The 26083-nt window shown below is 41.7% G+C and overlaps 2 protein-coding genes across 3 annotated transcripts; one reads left to right on the forward strand and one right to left on the reverse strand.

The window, feature by feature from the left end:
• Positions 1–353: 353 nt before the first annotated feature.
• GFM1 (G elongation factor mitochondrial 1) lies at positions 354–25896 on the forward strand. Its single transcript, XM_061371617.1, has 18 exons — positions 354–376; positions 979–1131; positions 1821–1953; positions 2166–2370; positions 3119–3235; positions 3817–3967; positions 8021–8175; positions 9122–9206; positions 10261–10398; positions 11086–11187; positions 11811–11867; positions 12279–12416; positions 13360–13442; positions 19662–19824; positions 20936–21080; positions 21566–21726; positions 22569–22622; positions 23416–25896. Exons 2-18 carry the CDS (start codon positions 1123–1125, stop codon positions 23545–23547), a joined length of 2028 nt encoding a protein of 675 aa, XP_061227601.1. The 5' UTR covers positions 354–376; positions 979–1122; the 3' UTR covers positions 23548–25896.
• Positions 11404–18986, reverse strand: LXN (latexin). Of its 2 annotated transcripts, XR_009728215.1 has the most exons (7): positions 18792–18986; positions 18225–18287; positions 17446–17620; positions 16699–16835; positions 14746–14808; positions 13601–13792; positions 11404–12116 (listed from the first exon to the last, which is right to left on the reverse strand). XR_009728215.1 is itself a non-coding variant. In XM_061371636.1 (6 exons), the coding sequence occupies exons 1-6, from the start codon at positions 18918–18920 to the stop codon at positions 13697–13699; spliced, it is 663 nt and encodes a 220-aa protein (XP_061227620.1). In that variant the 5' UTR covers positions 18921–18986; the 3' UTR covers positions 13467–13696. The 2 variants fall into 2 exon arrangements, 1 of the variants encoding a protein (XP_061227620.1); XM_061371636.1 differs by lacking the exon at positions 11404–12116 and having other exon boundaries at positions 13467–13792.
• Positions 25897–26083: the final 187 nt, after the last annotated feature.

Genomic DNA, 26083 nt, shown 5'->3' on the forward strand with positions numbered 1-26083 from the left:
GATGACTCTGTGTCTTCAAATATCGCCTTCGGTGAGCTTCAGGAGCTTCAACTCTAATCCCTGTGTCCAGGTCGTTAATTACAGTACTGACTGGGGTCAGTCCCAAGAAATCATCCCGGCCTGGCCTAGCAAGAGCCTCCCCCACCCCTTCCTCCACCGCGGCCAGTCTTTCTGACGACATCCGGTCTCGGCTGCCGCTTCCCCGACTCTCTCGCCCCCTGCTGCTGGCGGGCCCGCTCCGCATGCGTGGAGCCCCGGAAGCGGTGTGAGCCGACTTCTGCGGCGGACGGGAGCCATGCTGCGGGCGCTGGGGACGGGCCTGGCGCGGGGGCACCTGAAGAAGCAGCAACAGCCGCAACGGCGTCGGCGGCAGCAGGTACCGGCCGCGGCCATTTCATGAGAGGCGGCAGCTGCAGCGGCGCGGGCCGGGCTGGGGCGGGACAGTACGGGCGCCCTGCGGGGGAGGCCAGGGGACGCGGGACTTTGGGGCCTGGTGAAGCCTGCGAGGTCGGAGCGTGCCCGCGGGTTTGGGGACGAGGGGACTGTGAGAGGCCGGACGCAGATGTTGGTGCCCGGGCGCGCCAGCCTCCCCTTTAGTGCGGCGGCGGGAGAGGAGCTGGGGTGAAGGCATAGTGACAGGGAGAGAACAGACCTGCCCGAAAGCACCGTATCAGTCGCAGGGAAACGTGCAGCGGGTCGGTCAGAGGAACAGGAGGAGGAACAGAGGAGTCGAGAATATAGAGTGGGATTGAAACGCGGGACTTGGCGTGGAGGGGTCACCTGGCTTCTTCGAGTGTGGTGTGGAGCATAGAGGTGGCCCTGTGGGAGCTTGGAAAGGCTGTTTTGCTCCAAATGACCCATTGATCATAGATTGGCTAGAAGCCATAGAAAGGCAGTTGACTAAGGTTTATTTATTGATGCAGTGGTCTGTGTTCGATCTGCTCCTAGCTAAACCAGCAATATTCGCTTGCCTTTCAGTTTCTCCTGAGCTCCTGTAGGCGCTGTTCTTCAGGATTCCTTCCTAATGAGAGGATCCGGAACATTGGGATCTCAGCCCACATCGACTCAGGGAAGACGACATTAACAGAGAGAATTCTTTTCTATACGGGCAGGATTGCACAGATGCATGAGGTTGGCTTTCAGAAGACTCCAGAGACACCTTGCCAGGGCCGAGTGTGCTGGCTGCTGTTGTGGTGTTGCTCTGACTCGTTTGTCAGCACGGTGTGAGGGAGTTATGCTTGGTGGGCCCTTCGAGGCTCTTCTGGCCAAGCTGAGAATGGGAAACCTGCTGGTTTCCCTGATACCCCTTTAAAAATAACGGGAAGGCAAGGGGATAAAAAGAAATCTCTCCTTCACTGTGGTGTCCTCCCTCTTTCAGAATACTTCTAATCTCATTTCAAGACTTTACTTCTTTACCATCTCCATGGTAATTAAATGGTTGAAGGTATGTGTTTCTTTTGGTATAGCCAAAGAGAGACAGCTGTGAGAAACAGTGCATAGTGAGATAGTTTTTAGCTTCAGGTATGTTGCTATGTTAAATTCACAGTAAATCATAATTTTCACAGACTTCTCATTAGCTTTTTCAGGAATGAACCTCATAAAAGGCAAATACATTCAAGTTGTAGACAAAGCTGAAAAAAAGACTTGCTTGTAGTTTTAAGAACTGTTGGCATATCTGCTTTTCTTCACTGCATGAAAGATGATGCTCAGTGTAGAAAGCATCGCTCTTGCATGTGCAAAATTATTTGTAAACTCTTGGACTGAATTTCCTCCACCCCCTTTTTGTTTTTAGTATTTTATTTTTATTATTATTCTTTAAGGTGAAAGGTAAGGATGGAGTTGGAGCTGTCATGGACTCAATGGAGCTAGAGCGACAGCGTGGAATCACAATTCAGTCTGCAGCAACATACACCATGTGGAAAGACATTAACATCAACATCATAGACACACCAGGTAAGGACAGTTCTGAATGTGTTGGGATTGCTGTTCCTTCATGCATGTATAGAACATGGTGCTGTCTCTGTGGTTAGTAGTAGCTCAAGCTGACTCTATCTGTACAGCTGCAGAATGATTCTGTTGGCTGTTGCTCTTTTCTGCTTGTATGAGAAAACTGTTTCTCGTTATCTTTTCTCATCTGTAAATAATGGGTGTTTTTTATTATTCAGGGCATGTGGACTTCACAATTGAAGTGGAGAGATCTTTGCGAGTTCTTGATGGAGCTATTCTGGTTCTCTGTGCTGTTGGAGGAGTTCAGTGCCAGACAATAACCGTGAACAGGCAAATGAAACGTTACAATGTGCCATTTTTAACATTCATCAACAAACTGGACAGACAGGGCTCTCATCCAGCCAGGGCAGTACAACAGTTGAGGTATTTATCATTTAAAATTATTTGTGAAATAAATCTGAAGTATTCACATAGCAGGTTAAGGAAGAATATCAGAAAGGGTTTTTTTAGATCTGTAGTTGACAACTAGAGGGTAATACCTGATTTGAGAAGAAATCTTGATCTGACCTGTAAAATAACTCAATTTTCTTAAGAAAAACAAATGTCAGTGTCAGCTTGAGCTTGCAGTGACCAAAATTTGGGGGTTTGATATTTATTATTTTGATGGAACTATATTTGGAGCCACTTTGAAAATGGCTTTTTAATTTTTTCCTAGATCCTCGTAGCAAATGTACTGCAGCTTACATGAGGGAGATGACATAGGGTCGGATGGTTTTTAGTTCGGATAACAGAAGTCCTGGTTGCTCCTCACCTGCAGTCTCTCTGTGCCTAATTTGATCTGTGAGATCAAATAAGATAGGTGCATTAATATGTATTAAGGGAGAAGCAACTCCCATAAATCAAGTAATTTATCTGAAACCAGTTTGCACAGCCCTCTTTCCCATGAAGGTCACTCAGTATATCTACTGAGATATAGAGGGCTGGCTGTCACTCAGGTTAAAATGCAACTGGGCATTTTTCATCAGTATTGGTAGATTTTTGGCACCGTCCAAAGGAGAAAAGAGAGCGATTTTGTAGGAGCGATATGTTGTTCAAAGACATCTGGAGCATATATATAGAAATAGGAAGGGGGGTCCTTCTTGAACTAATTTATATTTGTTCACTTTTTCAGATCCAAGTTAAAACACAATGCAGCTTTTGTTCAGATTCCAATTGGGCTGGAGGGAAACTTTAAAGGAATTATTGATCTCATTGAAGAAAAAGCTATATATTTTGATGGTGAGCTTGGGTAAGTTTTGAAACTTGCATATTTCTTAGCTAGAACTGGCATTTTTTTGCAACTACCTACAATTTCTCTTCAGAGATGAAAAATTTTACTCGTTGGGAAGTTAGGGATGTGGTTTGTGGTAGTGCTGAGGTATGGCCTTTCAGCTCTCCAGGTTACGGCAAAATGATTCTGCAGGGTAGGGTTTAGTGATGGGCAGTGGTGGCATGAATTGTGTGCTAAGTGAAGTAGTGTGAAGGGGTGGTAGCCACACTTGCCAGTCTGAGAAATAGCAGACTTGCTTTATAACGGGAACTGATAACATGGGTTTGGCCTGAGTTTCTGGGATGAAGATAAAGATGTGGGTGAGGTTGTTGAACAGGTTACCTTGCATCCTTGCAAACTCCCTACTATGAGTGGGAAGAAACCTGCTAAATCATCAAAGATAACATGTTGATATTCTCATGTGATTTCTTACCCCTCCCCCAATATCCATGTCAAGAATGAATTTTCTTGGTCAGGCAGGTCGTCACAATGATTAGTAATTGAAAGGTTGATTCATTCAGTATTCCTTTAAAGTGGTTAAGTTATTTATGTGTGTGTAGCCAGAATCTTCGGTATGATGAAATTCCAGCTGAATTTAGAGCTGAGGCCGCAGAGAGACGTCGGGAATTGATTGAATGCGTTGCTAACTCAGATGATCAGCTTGGGGAGCTGTTTTTGGAAGAGAAGATTCCTACACCTGCTGAGTTAAAGGTAACTTTATTGTGGTGATTCTTCCTATAGCACTGTTACCTCACTGTTTTCTGTCCCTATCCTCCTCCCTTTCTCATCTCCCAATAAAAAAGTTCTTGAAGTCCTGAAGAAATTATTTTTGCTTGAGTTCTCTGGTGTGTCACCTCCCACAGGTGGACACCCACTTCACTCCCTGTTGAGGGCCTGTTCCAGATTTATTTCTTGCTTTTTCACTGAGAAGTCTGAGCTGGTGTGTGCCCTTCAGGAACCAGCAAATGGCTCAAAGATAGAGCTAGTAATTTTGTCATTCTGTTGCCTTCCTGTGTTACAGCTTGATGGTTTTGACTTACTTCGTGTCCCACACCACATCAGTTGTTGAGATGCTGTAAGCTGTCTTTGTGCCTAGGAAATCCTGCCTTGTTTTGTATTTGCATTGATCATGTTCATCTGAAGTGAAGAGAGCAGTACATTAGAAGGAAACTCGAATGATTTGAGTTGGAAATGCTGGAGGAAATAAATCTAGGACATAATACAATTTTCAAAAAAAAGGAGAGTTACATTTCTTGAAAGTGGGGGGAAACTGGGACATGATTAATTTTAAAATACTTCAGATATGAAGTGGCAGACATGCCAACAAAAAGGGATGCTCACAGAGGTAATGAATAACATCATTTTCTGAATATCCGATGGCTGTAGACTGAAAGTTACTTGTTCTTGTGACAGTTTGATATCACAGTTTCCCCAATACCATGTCCACGTAGTAAAAGGTGCAGGGAAGCGTAGGAAGGTCGGCTGTGGTTACACAGTCTTTGTGGAAGTCCTGCCACTGTTCAGTCCAGGATAAGATCTGTTGTGCAGTTCCAGGGAGGCTGGACAGCAGGCTAACGTGTGTTCCTTTGCTTAGGCTGTTCTGTGTCAGACTTGGCAATCTGCACATACTGTTGCAGATCATTATGTGTGATGGCATGTGATGGCAGCCTCTTCTTTAGGGATTATCGTTGACTAATGATGCCTCTTGAGCTACTGCAGTATTAGCTTTAGGCAGGACAGGTGCAAAGCTTGGCTATCCCAGCATGAGTAAGAGAGCCTGTGCTGCATGTGGACCTGCTTCTGCTGAGCTGTGAGCATAAAGTTAACCTGAGGACATGTACCCTTGCAGAAGAAGTGCTAAGCTGGTTTGCATTCACTGCTCAGCCCCATGCGGTGGATTTGTAAGTCAAGACAATGACCTGTGGCTGTTGACATGCAGCAGCCTGCTGTGCTTTGTGCCTTGGCACACTGTAGTGCAGAGGAACCATACGAAGGGCTGGATCTAAACATGGCTGTTTTTTCTTCTTAACACAGGCTCAGTGAGGGGATTTTTGTGATGCAGCTTGCTGTTTGCCACCACCTCTTGCTAGTGTCAGAAGTTAACTGAAGCAGTAATCTCATAGTGCCTGCTGTTAATAGTTATTAATAAAAAATTGAAACTGCTGCAAGAAAGCAGTTGCTGATGTGATTAAATGAAAAAGTGAGGTGTGAAGAGCCTTGCAGGCAGATGGCTTTTTCTAAGAGAGCTGCTGTTGGAGATAGAACAGCTTGTCTTTGAGCAGTGATGTTGCACAGAGTCTCCCTGGGGCCTGGAGCCTGCCTGACATGGCACTTTCCACTTCCTTTTGCTTTTCTTTGCCTGCAGCTGGGAGCTAAAGAAGACAAGCTGAATTGAGACATAAACATTATAAGCATGAGCTGTTTCTCTGAGTGGAGCCTGCTAGGCCAGCTGAGTTTGAGTCGGATGTGATCACTGAGGTTGCTACTTTAAAAAATAGCTTTGAAATGTAAGTCTGCTTCTAAATATCTGGCTTGTTAGCAGTGCCTGATTGCCTCTGTGGTTGTCCTTTCCCTGTTAGGGTTTGCAGTGCTTGCTTGCCTGGAAGTTGCCTGCTCTCTCTGTTGGTTATTATATAGGGGACTGGCAGACCCTCAAAGCTGACAGGTGTTGCAAGTCCTCTAAGGTTTGGTTATTTGAATCTTCCTGACTTCTGAATTTTGATTTCATTTTAACTTTGCTACAAACCTTGGTTTTGGAGGTGTTTTGGTTGTGGTTATTTTTTAATTGGTTTAGGTGGCCTACTGGTGATTAAAGTCTCAGGAAGAATATACAGGAATCTTTGTATCCCAACCTGGCTTGAGACAAAAGCACGAGGTTTTTTTTAAAAAGTACCAAGAAAACATCTCTCTTATTGATAGCCAGACATTTAGTTATTCCATTAATTAAATGCTACTTTATGAAGCCTGAGCTATTCCTGTTACGAAGCAGTTCTTCTCTACTTTGATAAAGACAGAAATGTAATAGCAGTTTGGGATACCTGTAAGGATCTGTCCTTCACCTGGCAGAGGGAGTGGTACTGGTGTGAATACACTGTATTGCTGTAAGAGGTGAGAGATTTTCAGCAAGAAGCTGTTTTTAATAGCTCCTGCTGGAAAGGAAATCTGTTACCAAGACAAATTTGTCTATTCAGCATGCCTCTGCTTCCCATTTCTGAAAGCCAATTAATTATAGCTCTAATGGCTGTAGTACTGCAGATGCAGGTTAATTTGTACTAATATGTCCCTGAAGATGGATTTTCTTTCAGTGGCCAGCAGCCAAGTTTCCGTTGAAAATATCTTTTTGTGGAAATGATGCTAAGTATCACTCCTGGATGCCACAGTCATAGCATATGATGTTTGCTGAAAATCAGCTGCTTAAGCATCACCTAATTTGCTGCTCTCCATAATGCTGCACTTAAGGAACTGATGTGCCCCAGGTATTCATTGGGGTACGCAGTGACTATAATCTTCATGTGAAAATAAAATTACTTTTTTCCCTGAGGTAATTGTAGATGAGGACAAATTGCAGTCATGTTGCTTTGTTTGAAAACATGTGGCCTAATAAAAACACCGGGCCTCAGCACAGCCATATTTCCAATGCTCTAGAGAACAGACATGGGCAAGATGAGCAGAATTGATGATGTAGGATTTTTACCTTGTATTATTTTTGTGTACTCATTACCTCAACAAATTTAAGGAACCACTGTTCTCTCTGTTAATTAAGAAGATAGCTTAGCTATCTGTCTTTAGGTACTTCAAATAACTCCCAGGTTAGATGATGTGGTTAACTTGCTCTGTCAAGGAGAATTCATTTCTTTTAGCTTATCAAAGATGATAGCTGCTTTTGATCGGAGTGAGGGCCTTGGTAAGCACAGGAAGATGGCATCCTCTAGTGGCAGGGAGAGGTGGGACAGAAGAGGCAATCTGTTTCAGTAATTAATTCCATGGTGAGGCAGATAGTTTCTGTCCACCTTCATGGAAGATATCTACGATCACTGTTATGGAAACTGTTGGTTCTCAGTTGTATTTTGCAACATTGTGTAATGCTTTGGTGAGAGGTGCTGAATAACCATGAGATTACCATGCAGTTTATCTTGCTCAGTTTGCCAGGATGTCCTGGAAAGATTCCCAAGACACTTGGTGCAACTTCAGCAGGTCTGTAGATGAACGTGAAGAGGTTCTTCAGTTATGCCTTTAAAACATCCTTTATAAAAAAGTGATGATTCACTCAGCATGGCACTTACCCAAATATCCCTTCCTTACCTAATTGCCTCTTTCAGAAGAGTTTTGTATAGTTTAAAGAACTATGGAGATACTGAAGCAGATCCTTTTGCTTTCACAAATTTAAACATGTATTGTTTCTGACATTAGCTAAACGGGGAATGAGGCATCCAAAACAGAAATAAGGAACCCTGACTTTACCAGCAGAGAATCAAGAAACTCTGAGTATTTGGAGGTTATCCTGGTATTTATCTTAGGCATTTTCATTTTTAAGTTGGATTTAAGATGAAGGATAAAGAAAATCTCGCAGAATTCTCTAGAATTCTGGTGAGCAAGTTTTGTGAGAAGCACTGTATAGGGCTTGTACAGGAGACTGTGAGGTGGGCGCTTTACTCCAGGAGTAGAGATGACTGGCAAAAAGACCATCTGACTCCTGCTTGATTGGTACTGCATCTGACTTCTGAAGTTGTTGCAGGAGGAGAGTAATGCACTGGTATTTTCTAGCTTGCAATCAGAAGAGCAACACTGAAGAAGTCCTTTACCCCAGTACTTGTGGGAAGTGCTTTAAAGAACAAAGGAGTACAGCCGTTGCTGGATGCTGTCCTGGAGTACCTCCCCAATCCTTCAGAGGTTGAGAACTACGCTATCCTTAACAAGCAGTAAGTATAGTGGCGAGCATACTGAGGGGTCTTGCAGTCGGGCTTCAAAGCAGTTTAATACGTAGCAGGCAATATTAACAAAATCCATGATCATTTCCCGTTTGTATTAAGTAATGCCACCATAATTTTGCACAAACTGCCAAAACTAAGGAAGCTCATCTCTCATTTGAGGGTTATGCTAGTATTTTTAACACGTTACTTGTTAAATTTGAAAAATTATTATCTGATTAGGCAGTTATAAATTAATGGCAACCCTTAAACTCATACTTACAGTAGAGAAGAGAGCACACGTGAAATGTGTAAAGAGCATTTTATTCTTTGGATGTGTTAGTTGAAGTAGATGTACCTTCACAATTAAATAGCATGAAACCCAACATTTGAGCCAGTAAAATGCCCTTAACATTTCAGTTGTAGCTTAGAGGCAGCCATCAGTTCTTCATAATGTGCTCAAATTGTTCAGACAATATAATCATAGCTGAACAGAAATGGTGCTATAAATACAGTTTATGACTCCTTCCTGCTGCTATGCCTCTCACTGCCCCTAATATCTGCCTGCTAAAATAGACTAAACTTCACATGTGGTGCATTGTCAGGAGAGACACTGCAGTGTCTCTTTCTTCACTCTAAAACCAGACTTGCTAATGAGTTGTGTCTGAGTGTATGATTAATTGCTTTCAGGGCAAAACAGTTAGATGATATGAAGGACTAGTGAAACTTGTCATGGTTTTGTCCTCCGTTTAGGGATCTGCTGCAGTTTCTCTGAGATGCTTTCTGAGCATATGGGAGCTGCATATGGAAGCTACATTATGTCAGCATCTTTAGGCTTCTGTTACAAACCTGTGAAACTGAAGGCCCTTGAGGCTTGCTGGGGTAGGGCTTATGTTTAGAGGACACTGCTATGTTTGCTTCATAATGTAAAACCCCTCTTTATCCCTATTTTTTTAAGGGATTCTGAGGACAAAGCCAAGTTCCTCTTGAACTCTGCTCGAGATGATTCCCAACCTTTTATAGGCCTTGCTTTTAAACTGGAGGTAAGCTGTTACCACTGTCCTTCCTAATGCAACAAACCCAGCAGAGAAGGCAAAGCATTTCCTGCAAGAGTTGATTTATGCAAGTTCTACTTGCAGCAAGCTACTGATGCCTTGTCATTAATACCTGGGAAATGCCTTTCATTTTACGGGAAAAGCACACATTTAAAGCTTTGTATTTTCAATGTGTCTGTGCATGTGACTGCTTTTTCACTTGGCTGCTGTGTATATAGTAGGGCTAAACCGAAAGTTTCTGGAGAATGGATATCCAGAGCATTACCTAGCTGATTTATTCAGTTGCCTGCAAGTTTTCCATGCTACTAGGATCTGAGCTCTGTGGAGAAAAAGTTGTAATCTCATTGTGCTAACCTTGAAGGAGAAAGGAAGGTATTCAGATTCATTGTTGGTGATTTCAGTAGAAAACAGAATGACTCCAAAAAGATGGTACTACCAAAACTTGTGTAAACAAACAAACAAACAAACAAATCAGCTTATATTAAATTTATTTCTTTTTAAAAACCGCTTTCAAGCATAAATTCCAGTAATGTGTCGAACACTGCCAATTTAGACGTTTTAAAATGGGTTATGTCCCTCAAATATTTCATTATTCTCTTAGTTAAAACCTGAAGATTTGGGGGTTTTGTGGGCTTATTTCAGATACTTTCAGAGACAATTCCTGGTTTTGAAAACAATGGAATGCAAGAGAGTCAGAGGGGAAAAAGTACACAGTTTTAACCAAGCAAGTTGTTTGCTACCTAGGGAGTAGCAGTTCAGATTTCATATGGATAGGGCTGGCTAGATTGGTAGGTAGCATACGCCTCTGCTGGGAACATCTAGGAGAGGTAAAGTTGGTGAAGTAAATAAAATTGCCAGGAGATGCCAAGTTCAATTCCAGAGCTAAGGGAAAGCTGAGACTATGTCAAAAAAAGTTTCATTTACATACCCAGTATGTAAATTCAAACCAGAAACATTTAGTCAGCACAGATGATGTATTGAATAGTAGTAGTTTTGTCTCCCAGAATTACTGTATCTGACCTCTAATGAATTTTTATTCCAGGCTGGACGTTTTGGGCAGTTAACCTATATTCGCGCCTATCAGGGCATGCTGAAGAAATCCGACTATATATATAACACTAGAACTGGGAAGAGAGTGCGCGTACAGAGACTTGTCCGTATGCATTCGGACAACATGGAGGTGAGGGTGAGAGGTACAATCCACATGGGTTGCCTTTTGAGCTGCTCTCACCAAATGAGCTGCCTGCCTTTCAGCTGTTTCTGAACGATGTGATATGTGAGAGTTCTGCCTTTGTTGTTAATTCATACTTGCCTCTAGCACTTAATAGTGCTCTGCAAGAAACTGGAATGATCTCTAGTGTACTACTTCCACTGAAGTGGAAGAATCTTTGCCCAAGAAGCATTATCAAATGGCTTTGAGGTGATAGGTAAAAAAAGCCAGCTGTGGTATTATCCTCATACTCCATATTTTTGGGAGAGGGGAAATAGGATTGGCAGAATACGTGCAAAAGCTTTCTTTCACATGATTACCGAATACAATTCTGAAACTAAAACAGCTGCAAATACCAGTCTTTCCTGTTTAGGATTCCTGAACTCTATAGGTGGGTCAGGACTGCCTGATGAAACATAGTATGTTGCTTGCTTCACACCCTTAAACTAGAGTATGTTAGCATCCAAGATGAGGTCTCCTTTTTGTGCTTTGAATAAAGAGAGAAAAGATTTACAGAGCTTTTTATCAAACCTTCCATTTTCAAAGGAGCTTAACTTCAGGCTTTTTAACACATTATTTATGTATCTTTTTAAAACCAGATGTAGGTTGTAAGATGCCTTTCAGTGTTATCTAAATAGTAAACTTATCTTTCTTAAGGATGTAAATGAAGTTTATGCAGGAGACATATGTGCGCTGTTTGGAATAGATTGCGCTAGTGGGGATACATTCACTGATAAAACCAGTACTGACATTTCTATGGTGAGTACACCTTCTGTATGCCTCATGCATTGAAATCTGCCAGGATTTTGTCGTATGTTTGTAATAATTTGTTCAGTCTAAATATTTTCTGACGTATATACAACCACAAATGCTTCTTATGACTGTTACACCTCATGAAGCCTGAGTGTATGGAAGTATTGGTATGGGCAAGAGAGATACTCGTTTACTGTGCTTGAAATCAAAGATTTCGTGTTAGCAAACTGTTAGAAGTGGATGCTGTTACTCAAAAGGATTAAGCTGTGTATTTGTCTGTGTATTTAAATACATCAGTTTGGGTTGTAGTTTTTTTTTTATTTATATATATTTACAAAATCTCACAGGAAGCAGACTTCTCACCAGTGTGAAATCCAGTACATCTAGGAAATGGTGCTGGAAATACTGTGGCTGCCAGTACAGCATGCATTATGTTATAGCCTTGTAGTAATCCTCAGGAGAGTTACATAGTTTTGTTACACTATGATATTAGATACAGGGTAGATAAGTAAAACAGTCATCCCCTGTTTGTAAGGCTGGGTTCTTGTGATGAAACTGTTCTGGAGAAATGACATCAGCGAGTATAGTGGAACTTAGTTGTATGATCTCTTCCTTTATGGCCATTGCAGGAATCAATCCACATCCCTGATCCTGTCATTTCAGTAGCTATGAAGCCTTCCAACAAGGTAGGAGGAGCCTATGAATCAACCTTCTTCTGACTGAGTTACCTTCCTTTGCTGCTTTTATGATTTTATGCAGGTTAGCAGTTAAATATGGAACTGCAGACTAAAATGAGCAGTGTTTTCAAATGTTTTATCTGAAATACTTAAGAATATATCATTCAGATAACGCAGCATGTGACTGCATTAGATGGTATCACTTAGCCCTAAAGAAGATGCATGTCTTTGACCTGTGTAAACATGGACTCGAAGTAGCTGGAAGGATAAATACAGTTATAAATGTGTGGCTGTGTTTCAGAAAGTAACCTCATGAGAGTAAGAGTGCCGAGTAGTTAATAGGAAAAATTTCAGGCCTTTTTGTTGTGCAGCTTCTGGATACTGAGTTAATGTTTTCTTGCGTGTGTAATTGTTTTTCAGAACGACTTTGATAAATTTGCAAAAGGCCTGGGCCGCTTTACAAAGGAAGATCCCACTTTCAGAACCCATTTTGATGATGAGAGCAAAGAGACCATTGTTTCTGGAATGGGGGAACTGCACTTGGAAATCTATGCCCAGGTAATATGGAAAGCAGATTCTATGGATTCTACTTTTGCTGGTTTTCCAATCAAGAATTCTCTTTCCTTTCTGTCTTCGACTAGAATCTATCTGCAGATGGCCTAACTGATGCCAGTCTTTACGCCCGATTTTGTAATTGGGTCCTTAAGCGCACATCAAGTTTACAAGATACCTGGAGGTGTACAACTCCATTTGCTTTAGTGTAATCAGGGTTATCATGTGACAGCTATTCTGAGATCTTCGCAGCAGAAAGCACTAATTAATGTGAACGCTAGCTGCTTAGGGAAGAGCTTAACTTCTTAGTCAGCTTTTGAAGGTTCTTCCTCTCTAGTGGTTCTATTTTGAAGGCTTGTAAACTATTTCAGTGAAACTTACGCATGAAATGTTTTTACTCTGGTTCAAATCCATAAAAAATGTATTAAGCACTATGCTTTGCTTTAGCAGCCTTTGCTTATCCTTAATTTTACTGTTGGCAGTTTCCTACAGGAGAAATATTCTGTTTCTGTGGTTTTAAATGTATCATTCCATAATAAGAAATTACGCAGGCAGGAGGAAACAGTTAGTGGTTTATTTGTTTCTTTCAAGTTGATGTCTGTATTTTAGTCTAACACAATAGATGTATCTGAAATGTTGACAGAATGAATTAAAAATGGATTTTGTCTTTAAAAACTTAAATTTGAGTAAAATAACTAATGCTGTTCCCTTTTCCTGTATGTAAAGCTATAGGCCCTAAACAAGGTTGCCTGCAAAATGACAGTTAATAATTTGTGATGTTAAAAAAAAAGAAAACAAAACACCAAGAAACCAAAAGTCATTCCAAACTCAAACCTAAAAACCCCGGTTAAACCTGATTAAGTTTCTCATGTCAGAAACATCTGTCAGTAAAATGATTTCCAGTAAATTGTTCCAACTGAACAGTTATGTATTTAATTTTCCCCTTCAGCGAATGGAAAGGGAATATGGTTGCCCCTGCACCATAGGAAAGCCGAAAGTTGCCTTTAGGGAGAGCATTTCTGCCCCTGTGCCGTAAGTATCCTTTCTGGTAACACAGCTTTTTTAAATATATTTTGATGCAGACTTTGATTATGTAGCAGGGAAATTGCCCTTTGAATTAACAGATAAAAGCACAATGGACAGGAAAAGTTTAGCTGAGGAAGAAGTCAAAGTCCTTGGCTTCTTCGTACCTTGGTTGTGTATCCACCATCATCAACTTATCTGGCCTCCATTCAAATGATTATTGTAGCATTTGAGCTTCTTCCATTGCTGTATCAGGTGGTTCATTATTCCGATGCATGTTTCGGCTGACGGCTGTCCTGTGTCACTTGAACACCATGCTGTGGGTGCCACAGAACTGTCATTTGCCAGGGAATGATCTCCTGCAGGTAGAAAGTAACACTGTAGAAAGTGATCTTTTCTTTGGGCAATACCAAACAGGAATTGACTGCTGCAATACAGCCACACCTGGGCTGAGTATAAGTAGTTGATCAAGCAACAGCACAGGGTAAGCACTGTAACACAGAGTCCTGTGACCTGTCCAAATATCTGAAGGTCTCCTGCAAGTTTTCTTTCAGCCTGTGTTGTGCTCCATGCTTCTACAACTACATTTTTCTTTCATCTCAGCAAGTTTTGCAGCTTGAGCATGTCTATGTTGGATTTCCCCTCTTATTGTTAGTGCTATTGCTATTTTGGGACACTTGGCCTACACTGAACAGAGCACAATGAAAAACCTGTGCTTTTGTTCTGCAGTGAGTTAGCTACTGCTTCTCTGGAATTTTTCTTCATAGAAAATTTAGGAACTAAAAGCGCTACAGGTGCCTCGACTGAGAATGTAGTAGGGTAGGAAGCAGTGGAGCTGTAAGTGGGAGTGAGATCTCTGATTATTATCAGTGGATGATTTATTGCAGGAGGTTGTGCAATTGGAAACTTCTCTTTCAAGTTTTATGTATTTTTCTTATGAAAACACTTGCTCAGATCTCAAAATTATGATGGAGAATAGCATACAATGTAAATGCTGGTTTGGGAACCAAAGTTTCTGCTGCTTTCTTCTGTGAACTGCTGGGTTAGATGATGCCTCTCTATACTGGTCCAGCACTGCTGTCCTCTAGCACAGAAGTGCTCTGTAGCTCCAGCTGGAATACAGCTAAGCAGTCCTGGATGCAGGCAGCTGCTACTTCCCTTTATCTCTGGCCAGTTTGGCAATAGTACCTCCCAGTAGGAGAGAGCTGTGAATGACCAGTATATTGAACTTCTGCCATTCCCAAGAAGGCCCAGAAATAGCTGAAAATTACTGTCTGCTCTAAAAAGTTCTTTTTAGAAATCAAGACTTTACCTGGGAGACCATTTCGTGAAGTAGAATCATGTAGTCAAATTCAAGATACTCATCACTTCTTTTCTAGAAAGACAAGATGAAAAGGGCTGAGCGAGGGGCTTCCCCCTGCCTTAAAAAAAGTGACTCAGTTCTCTTTGAAATACATCAGAGAATTTTTATGATAACCAAATGAAACAAATAAAGCAAATGGAGCTTAGTCACTATAACAAAACAAAAATATACTGTTTTCTATTTCTGTGATGTCAAAAACTGCACTGGAGACTGAATGTGGAACCTGTGCTAATTCCTCCCTTAAAGAAGCCAGATTTATCTCACCTTCAGGAACTCATTTGGGAAGGTAACACCTGATTCTACAAGATGTCAATTTAACCCAAATAATACTAAATAAAATTGTCAATAGGATAAGACTTGGAATACACTCCAGAAGCTCTACAAGTTACCAGTGATTGTGTGAGTGACGGTGCGTACACTGGCCACTGGAACATGCTCTTTACGTATCTATTGTTCAGGGAGAAGAAAAGGAATGAAATTATTGAAGAGAAATGGCAGCTGGTTTACTTTAATATTCTTATGTCTGCCTTATCCTTAAATTCACCTGGTTTGTTAAAGAGGGGTTTTTTAATCTTGCTCATGCACAGCCCTGCAGCATCTGTGAATTGCTTTAAGATAGCCATCAGAGGGAGCAAAACCTTAACAAACTGCTCCCAGAATGAGTTTCTGCATTTCTTTCATCCGCAGAATTTCATGTGAATTCACTGTCCTGAGTGGCAGAACATTTGGGCTCTAAAAGTTGGTTCTGAAGAATCCTGATCTACTGGGTTTTCTAAATATGAAACCCTTCTTCTTTACCCTAGCTTGCATACTAAATTTCCTTGAATTTCAAGTTGACCATCCCTTTAGGAGTTATTCTTAACTTATATGTTCTCCAAATAGAGAGGAATGGGAAGAATCTACCATTAAATTCTGTTAATTTAAAAACAAACCCCAGACCTGCTCTAACAATAGCTTTTCAAAAGCAAGTTGCTTTATTAGTTAAGCCTGTTCCAGGCAAGACGTTTCCAAGGCCTGTTGATAGTGGCAGCTAATGACTGACTTAATTTGAACAGCTACAGTGAGATTTTTCAGTTATTTTTATTGCTTAGCTTAGGGCACAGATCCAGATCTGTTCAAGATAAACACTTCACTTGTAACCACTCAGAAATAAGGGAAAACAGAAAATACTTTGCTCTGAAGTATCCTAATCCTAGTAACTGTAACTCTATCCCCCCCCCCCCCAATACTTAAAAAGTAGTAAGTTTGGAGAGAACAAAGTAAGCCAGCTAATAACGAGAGTAGAATTACATCAATACTTTCTTTCTTGATTAGCATTTTGTGGTGAACAAGCAAATGGATGGAGACTGCAGTAGTGCAAACAGAAGCACTGTAGATTGTTTTATTGAATCTGAGGTGCAGCCCATTGCTATTTGTCTGGACACAGCTATTGCAGAGACATCAAGCAGCATTACTGTGACTGATTGCTAGATCATGGTGTAGATCAAGATATAAAGGACAGTATTCCAATGCATCTTATGCAGATGCAAGAACACTGTCAGATTGGCCTACATTAAAGATGGAGGGCAGGAAAGTAATACAAAACTGTAATCAATGTGATGACCTTAAAGTGGAGAGTCAATTTTCTTAACTGAGCAAGTGTAAAATGCTGCTCTTGCCAAGAAAACATGGCTTCTATAAGCAAAATTATGAAGAGAAGTGATCTAAATAAACACTGAAGAATTTATGATTTGTTAGAAGGATTAGGTCGAACAAAAAACTACACACTGGTTTAAAAATGAACCAGACAGAGAAGTTAAGTTACATCTGAGGTTTCTTGCTTAACAGCTGTAATCCAGTACATGCCACAACTCCTTAGCTCATAGATGGTATTTTTCTTGCAGGGCGTTGATGATAACTTACCACTTGCTTCACATGTTTAATTTGGGCAAGTTGGAACTTCGTGTTCTCTGTTGAGTTCTGCCATATCACATAGCCAGAGGCAACCCATGCTAGCAGCCGGATGGGCTCCATTTCTGGGGATGTGTTGCCGTGGTTGTCTGGCAAACAAAATAAATAACAAAAGCAAAGTTCACATAGTTGCAGCCATTAACAGAACCTTATCACCTAATAGTAAGGTTTGGTGCTAAAGTCACTTAGGTTCCTCACTGGGTGTCACAGATCTTCCTTATAATTGTGGAAGAGCTGCTGCATCACCGCTGTTTTTCTCCCACTTCTTTCTTTTAATATACATTCTATAAGATCTTCAAGGCAGCGGTTGTTCTAAAGTAAGAACAGACCCTAGTACTACAGTGGGGGTGTCTGATGTACTATGCCAAGGACAGGTGCAAGCAGTAAGCAGTACGCTGGTAAAGGAAGAGGTGGCAGTAGCAGGTGGTTGTCAAGAGAAGTCACATGTAAATCATATAGAGGTTGTGGCTTTCATAAATGATTAATAAAACTACTAGGGTTGTGACTGACACACCACTGCGAATAAGAGAAAGTGAGTCAGCATGTGTTCAGAGTAGGACTAATGGCCCCTCAGCTCTGGCTTTTATAGGAGGGGTCCCATAGGGATCATGGACCACTACCAGCTGAGCTCAGGTTTGCTTCTGGTGATGGAGATGTTGCCTCAAGACCTTCCTTCTTGTCCAAACCCCTTCTTTGTACCTGGTATGTTTTCCACCACAAGCTCTTTTTCCAGGCTCTTGATTCGATTGTAGAATATGTTATCTGCTTCATCTGTGTTCTTAAGTTCTCCTTCAATTGTGAATTGCACATCTGGAGCAATGTTTTTGTTGCCCATATGATGAAGAACCTCAGCTGTGCAGTTAACAGTACTGTCCTGTTACAGAGTTAATTATGTGTATTAATATTTGATTATATAGATGTATAATATTGGTAATTTGTAGTTCTAAAATTTTTGGGTTTTTTTTAATGGAGTTGCTGTTTTTCTCTAAGTCTGGCCCATACAGATTTGTTGATTATCTAAGAAAAGGTTAAATTCATAGTATTTCTATGAATATAGTATAAGGGCAGTTTTCTTTCTGCAGTGACAGAAGGGGCAATGGTTGTGGTGCAAAAGAATGTTACTTTGGATCTTCAGGAGGAGTAATGGGTTAAAATAACTGCAATTTGCAGCTACATGACACTGAAATGTCCCTGTGATCCCTCAAACATTTTCTTGTGTTACAGTGGTAGGTACCAGATGTTCAGGGCTTTTATGGTGAAAGACATGGGGGTTCCATTATGGTAAAATTTAGTTGTTTTTTTTTTTTCTTCCTGATTTGCAGTATAGAAAAAGCTGAAGCATGATGTCAAGTATGATTAACTGGTGTGTCCACTGGCCTTATCTAGGATTAGCAGCATAAACTGATGCATTTTTATTACGTGCCAGTAGTGCCAACTTCTGCCCACAGAAAGTGTTAATTAAATAAATGTGAACTCACTTTGTCAAGGACATCTTCTAACACCAATTCCAGATAGTACTTATGTCCAACACCATCGATGTCCTAAATAAGAAAAACATTAAGAACATTTATTTTGTGAAATGACTTTGCATTGTGTAAAAAATTCTAGTTACTGTGAAGTGCTGCAATGGTGTGATTTTCTACAGCGGCCCATACAGAGATAGGATATTCTAGTTCTTCCTGCCATGTTAAGATCACTTGTTTAATGTGCACCTGATTAGTACCTCTTCATCCATCTCCATTCTTGTATACTACGTATTTGTCCAGTATTTGGGCTCGGTGTGTCTTTCTGTCCAATAATATGCAGCTTGGCTTAATACTGAAGGAAGTTTTAACTGGGTTCCTTATATTAAGCCTGTGTGTGCTGTTGCCTTCCCGAGGCAGCCTTGCCCTGCCCGCAGCCTGCCCGTCAGCCCCTCCGAAGCGATAAGCGATGCCGCTGCCCGCCTTCAGGAGGCAGATAACCTGCCATCTGCCCTCTTCGAGCTCCGGCCCGGCGCCGCAGCCTGCCCCGGCTCTCCCCCCGGCCCTCCCCCCGGCCCTCACCTGCCTGCGGCCGCTGCGGACGGCCCGCAGCGCCAGGCCGCGCCCGGGGCTCCCGCGCCGGTAGCTGAGGTAGCAGGCGGCCAGCGCCGCCGCCCGGGTGGCGGAGTGGTGGCTCGGCGGCAGCTCCATGGCGAAGGGGAGCCTCTTCCTCCTCCCGCAGGAAGCGACCGGGGCGGAGCGGGGCCGCCCCGCCGGCTGCGGCTCACGCCCTCGCGGTGTCTCGGAGGGGAGCGGGGCCTGGCCGGGTTTCCACGGGTCTGGCCTCTCCCCTCCGGCCCTGGTCGCTGTGGGGAACAGCCCTGGCACACGGGGGTTGTTACACCGCCCAGGTACCGCACCGAGTGCTCACGGGTGGAACTGATGCAGCCCAGCCGGTGGGAGCGAGGGCAGATGTTCTGGAGAGGGTTCACATCCCTCCAGATTCGCTTAAAAAATCGTTTACCAGTTCGTGTTCACAAGTTTTTTCCCTGATCATCCCCTTGTTCAGCGTCTGTGCTTAATAGCAGAGTACTTTGTGGGTGGAAACTGTAGGTATGTGCAGAAACAGCAATAAGAATCTTGTTACTCAAGTCAACAAAAGCACACGCCTACAGGTAAGCAGGCTTTATTAGCGTTGCTTGCCGAGTCTGTGTTTTGTGAGATTTAACTCACCGCAATCTCTCAGCTTCCCGCTTGCAGGATGAGTCCTGATGCCCCCTCTTTGGGCGTTAAATAGCCTCAAGCTGTTTAATCTGCTGTTATACAGTGTTCAGCCATTTTGTTTACACAGGACCAAACAGAATAAAACAAAACGAAGAATGGGAACTTTTCTTCTTTTTTTTCTGTAGAAAACTGTGGTTTGTGTAATGAGTAACGTGGTTTTCTTCCTAGGTTTGAGTATACGCATAAGAAACAGACTGGTGGAGCAGGCCAGTATGGCAAAGTTATAGGAGTGCTTGAGCCCCTGGATCCAGAGAACTACACAAAAGTAGAGTTTGAAGACAGAACCATTGGGACAAATATTCCAAAACAATTTGTGCCTGCTATTGAAAAGGTACAAAATATTTTTGTGTGTGTATATCATATAAAAAATACTGGTTGTTTTCCTGCTATACACTCCGCATTTACTGTGACTGCCTTGCCCAAGGCAAGGCAGCTTTTCCCATTACTTCAGTGGAAGCAGAATCACATTTGTGTGGTTTTCCTTCATTTCTGACATTCCTAGGTTTTCCACTTAATTTAGAAGCTGCAGTTTGCTTTCTTTAGTGGTGTGTGCTTGCTCTGTTTCCACAGCAGTGCCTCCATACAGAAGGTAGGCTTTCCTGTCTTGCAGTCAAACAAGCCTCCTGTTGAATCTGCTTTTTCATGGCCCCCTTCTGCTTTTGATTGTGGGCACACGATTCTTATATCTTACCCCGAAATATGTAACTTTTTTGTGTGACTTCTCTGAGGCCGCCTATGTAGGAAACTGTAATTAAGCTAGATTTCCTGCATGAATTACCAGATGTTCTTTATTTTTTCTCTCTTCTTCAGCCTTCCTCTCTGTCTGTCTCTCTGAAACTGTAATTTACCACATCCTAATTTAAGTAGTACCTACCATGATTCTTGAAATCTTACAATAATGGATTCACCCAAAATAATTCCTTCATTGCTACATGATGCAACACTTAAAGATTTTTGCCAAATCCTTGAAAAAGCCTGCAGTCTTAAAAGATTTGTTCTTTAGTTAAGTGGTTAGACTAGTTCTTTCCACAAAGAGCATTCTTTTAGGTTTTGATTGTACAGTCCCTTACCAAAGCAAAGTTTTGAGCTGAGACATTTCCTTTTTTTCTCCTTAGCTTGTTACATGATTTCTGTATTTTAGAAAGAGCACTATTGAACTGAGGTGCCAAAGAATGATAGTACAAAGTTTTCAAATGCTTGGGAATGGGAAGTTTTCCCTGCTGTTTTTTCTCCCATTATCTTACCAAGAAAGAAGGTCCATTGGGTAGATGCAGGATTGCTGTTGGACATCATGAAAGTTTTTGGTGGGGTTTGTTTTTTTTTGTTAGTACTGCTTTGGTTTCTAAGTTTAATGCTTTTTTACAGGCTACTGTTAATGCTGCTCTTCTTTTAGGCTTTGTTTTGCTCTACAGACTGCTAACTTGGGAGATGTTATTTCACAGGGATTCCGAGAAGCATGTGAAAAGGGTCTAGTGTCAGGGCACAGGATCTCTGGAGTGCGGTTTGTCCTAGAAGATGGTGCACATCACATGGTGGACTCCAATGAAATCGCTTTCATCAGAGCAGGAGAAGGAGCCCTGAAGCAAGGTATAAATCTGGTCATTTGGATCCGTGGTCCTGCTCGCTTCCTGATTGTTGGAGCTGAATCTAATGTACTCATTTCTATAGGTTCATTGTTTGCCTGGTGTATCCTATGGATAAACTGAAAGTTTGGCCAGTTGTGTAGAAAAGAATATCTGCAACAGTTTATAGAAATTTTAAGGGAGGAACAATGGTTCTTTTGGTTATTTGGAAAAATCCTGCTTATAGTACAGAAATACCAACAACTTCATTTTTAGACAGTTACAAAAAGAACATTTTATCAAACTGTGTGCCTTCTGGCATTGCAGTCTCAGAATGAAAGGCAGGGGAGCTGAAATTCCACATAGTTGATTATTGCTTTCCCCCACTGATGTGAAAAGCACTTAGCATTAACCGTAAAACACCTCTTTGGTATGCACAGGGGTACCTTGAATTACATCAGGCTTGTTCTTTTATGTTTGATTATTTAATTATTTTTTTCCCCACTCCAGCTATGGAGAATGCCACTGTGCGTATACTTGAACCCATTATGGTGGTGGAGGTGATGGCACCCACGGAATTCCAAGGAGCAGTGATAGCTGGAATTAATCGCCGTCACGGTGTGATCACAGGGCAAGATGGCATAGAGGATTACTTTACTCTTTATGCTGAGGTTAGTGTTGTTTACTGGTTTCTGACCTTTCCTTTTCTTGTGCTGTCTTTCAACTCCCTTTACTGTTTTACTTCCTGTCTATTGTATGTAAACTTGTAGCTGTGTTTTTCAGTGGATGAACATGACATTAGTTTTTCAGCAGATAAGTACTGTGCAGTGTTAGTGAACCTACTGTAGATTTGTCTTGCTCCAGAGAAGCCCATTTACTGACCTAAAGTCAGATGATGGCAGAGAAAGAAACAGCACTCTGGTTGCTTGAGATGGGCCGCCTGTGCTACCCAGAACAAATCTGGGCAGCAATACAGGCACACAGAGCTCAGGGGAGGGTCTTTTTATCTGCTGTCTTCCTTTAGCTGTTGCCTGCATTAATGTAATAATTGCAGATAAATGCACATTACTTGTCTTCAATGTTCCTTCTTTCCCCCCCCCACCCCCCCAAGCTGTGTGTTTTCAAGGGGTGATGAGGTAAGTCATCGTTTGCCTTAGCTAAGGGCAGGCTACACACTGCATTGCTTCTGCTTCGTAAATTATTTAGAGCTGCAGTCTTGAGTTATTTCAAGCTCAATCTCATGCTGGATGTCACACATTACTGAGTCTGGGGTATTCCAATATGTGGGGCATTCAGACTCTGATGGAATTTTGGGGGTTTCCTGATGGAAAAACATGATACAAATTAGTTGAAATAAGAGGTATTTTACAAAAATAGATAATTAAATCACTACTGTTTAAAAAGAGCACCAGATTTTGCTGACTCTGCAATTGTAATTGAGATTAATAGGATGATAACCAAAGTTGATGGAAAAACACGTTGTTTTTACAAGAAGAGTATTTTTGGATTTTAGGTGCCACTGAATGATATGTTTGGATATGCTACTGAGTTGAGGTCTTGCACAGAGGTATGTACTCACTGGACTTTTTGCTAAAACATATTTATTTCTGTAAATCAAGTATGCTAATTTTCATCATTGTACACAGTGTATGCAACAGTAAAAGCAATAAGAATCAAGTGCAGAATCAGAAAATAAGCTTAGAAGTTTTGCTGTTACGTTAACTGTAGCTTTTTAAGTAGCATAGCTGTCATTAGCTGTGTTATTTCTGGCCAGAAAATTTTTTCATGCTTTGAGGATAGAAGAGATTTAGAGTTGTAAGCAATACAAAATGGTTGGTATCAGTAAAGGTATTAAATTTACAGGGTGGAAAAGTTTAGGCATATGCCTTAAATTATGGATGTCTGCAGGTAGAAGAGATTTTTTTGCAGCAGTGCGAAAGAGTTAAGGTGCCCTTTTTTTGTAATCTGTATGCCTGTAGTTATATGCTCTTTGAATGCATTTGAATTGGGTGAGTCTGTGTGTGACATACAATCCACTGTTCCACATCTGATGACACAAAAGTGTTGGTTTTCTGTAGGCACTCAAATGGGTTGGTATTAATACCACAGTCACTTTTAGGTTTGAAGCAGAATTGTCACACTGATACGGTAGGAACCACAGGTGATCTTAAAGTCTTGTTCACAGGAACAACATCCAGACACTGTGTGGGTTTGTATCTCCTATGTGTGTGCCTCAGTACATGATGTATGGTTCGTCATACACACTTACTGCGTGTATTTCACAGATGAGGGTGTGGGCTGCTAAATAAGTTTACACTGTTTGTGTCCTTACTTTGACTGTTCTTTCTCCAACTCTGCAGGGAAAGGGTGAATATACGATGGAATACTGTAAATACCAACAGTGTTCACCCAGCACTCAAGAAGAAGTAATTAACAAATACCTCGAAGCAACAGGGCGACTCCCTGCAAAAAAGGGCAAAGTCAAAAACTGACTCTTTTCCTGTCATGTACATTGAATGTTTTTTTCACAATATTCTCCCAAAGCTCCATTGCCCAAGCTGTGACAGCAGTCAAGCCTGGCTGGATAAGTGCAAGCTGCAGCAGGACTTGGACTTTTCATTTCATCGTAGTATCCTTCCTTTGTGGTGTTCTCAGAAGCCACCAGGAGATTACAGAATTGTTCACATGTAAATGCTACTCATTAACAAAATATATAAATGTTCAAACACAGATGTTAATTTGTCTTGATGTTAATTTGTCTTAATCCATTTGTAGTAAAATAATTTTAATTTTTTACTTGACACATCATTATTTTGTAATTAGGCCAGTTCCTGTTTCCCTGGTTTTGAAAGTTTAGAAATTTTTATTCAGGAGACTTGGCAAACGCTGACCTGCTGGGCAGGTATGGGGGGGATAAGCCACAACCCCATGCTCAGCGTTCTGTCACACGTCCTCCAAGCACAGATCCTTTGGCATTTCCAGCATCCCTTCCAGAGAATGATTGTCACTTTTCCCTCCACATCCTTCAGAAACCGTGCCAGAAGCCTCCAGAGTCTTTCTTGTCACCAGATTTGCCTGTTGCTGACAGTAGGGGTATTTAAAGAGGATTGAGGAGAACGTATGTAGAAGTTAACTCTCTGACACTGTGAGTGACATGGATTTACTTTATGGCCTTGCTTTATTGTTAGAAAACTAAACCAAAGTTTGCTTTTCCCAGAATCTTCCAATCAGGAGGACATGTTACTGCTGATGCTAGCTTGGGAATCACTTGAATGGTTCTTGATCACTCAGAAGAGAGCTGAGACAAGGGTACTATAGTTACGTGAGAAAGAGTAGTTACCATTATTTACTTGTTAATTGCTACCAGTGGATCCACACTGGGGTTTCTTTGCATGGTCTGTCTTCCTGTCCTGCTCAGCTTAACAATATTTTTGCAGACTTCCAGTAAACAGAGAGTGAATTTCCAGTTCAAAACTAGCCACATTCCTGGCACAGAGTCAGGGTTGATGGTTACCAGACACAGACAGAACTGTAGCAGCTGGGCAACTTCTCAGCCTTTGCAGGCAGACAGTGAAAATTACTTACTTGAACCTCAAGAACAGTGAGAGATTGGTCATGGGTGGTTAAATGCTGTCTAAACACAGGCAAAATGTGTATGAGTACAATACTGCTTTGAGCCAAATCCTTCTTGATTCCCTTACACTCACAGCTTTGGTTTTGTGAGAATACTCAGCTAGGACTTGTTTCACAAAAAGCCCTGCAGGTTCTTGTGACATTTTGAGATTTTTTCAAGCAAATACAGCACGTTTACCAAAAGTCAAAGATGGCTTATAAAAGCAGAATCAATGCAAGGCAGAAATGGGATAGTTATTTATATATATGGCTTCTATGTTGTGCTTGGTTGAGGCCAGTTTTGCAGTGAATTCCTTGCTCATGGGTGCAGCCAGGGGAGCGCTGGTTCTCTGCAGACCTGGCACAATGTGGTCCGCCCAGCTCAAGCACCGGAAAGAGAATCTGTGGGTGAGGGAAGGCTCACAGGAAACTGGGGGGGGGGGAACTGGAGGTAGGGTGGAGAGCGAGAGCCTTGGGACACCCTGGCCTTTGTTTCTTTGAGCATGATGGAGCTTTTATTTAGTCAAATTTTAGGTAGTGCTCACATTATGTCATAGTTAGGTGAACTCTTCCTAGCAGCAAAGAGGGAAAAGAGTGATTCCTCTTCTCTTGCCTCCACCTCTTCCAAACAGGCTCTGCGTAGGTTTTGTAGCATGGAGAATTCACTGTGAACCTGCCCAGGCCTTACCTCAGACCATGTCTGCATTGATGTAGCCAAGGATTTTGCTGTATGATAGTGGGTTCTGGCCCACTAACTGAAATCTTGGCCCTAAAGAAGCTGGTGGAAATTTTGCCTTTGAGTTCCAACAGGTTTGCTACTTCTCCAGAAGTTACTGAGCAGCTTCTCATCTGACATGAGTTTGTGTTGCTTATTAGTAATCAGTAACACCAGTTTGGCAAGTTAAAAGTACCCAATCCTCTCTTTGGTGTCTGGAGAGCCTCATGAGGTAAGGGAACTGAACATGCAGTTAGGCGTGTGCTAAAGTAGAGCCCCAAAGTCCAAAATCTGTGCTATTCTTTTAATTCTAAAAAATGTTTTCATCACCAGTTTCTTTAAGAAATGTTGCCATTACAAGCTCTGATTTCATGCTTTAGATGATGGAGAATGTTTTACCAGCATGAAGGAAAACACCAGGAGTATGTGAAATGCTGCTTTATGAAATTTATTGTAATGCCTGTTATGTGCTGATATAAAAAGCTTCAGTCAGTAAAAGTACATTGGACTGTAATACACTTGTGTAAAATGCCTGAATTTGTAGGGGTTAACAGGTCACCTGCCTAAATAGTTAGAACTGTCATGTAAAGTATCTTCAATCATGGTTTCCAGTTACAGATCAATGATAGCGCAATGTAGCACAAATTATAAAGAATAAAATCATCCCAGAAACAGGCCGTGTTTCCTGAAAGAAGAGGTAC

The sequence above is a fragment of the Neopsephotus bourkii genome, unplaced genomic scaffold, assembly GCF_033783945.1.
Source record: "Neopsephotus bourkii isolate Nb327-2 ecotype Australia unplaced genomic scaffold, CSIRO-AGI_Nbou_v1 NB_1574, whole genome shotgun sequence".
NCBI classification, from domain to species: domain Eukaryota; kingdom Metazoa; phylum Chordata; class Aves; order Psittaciformes; family Psittacidae; genus Neopsephotus; species Neopsephotus bourkii.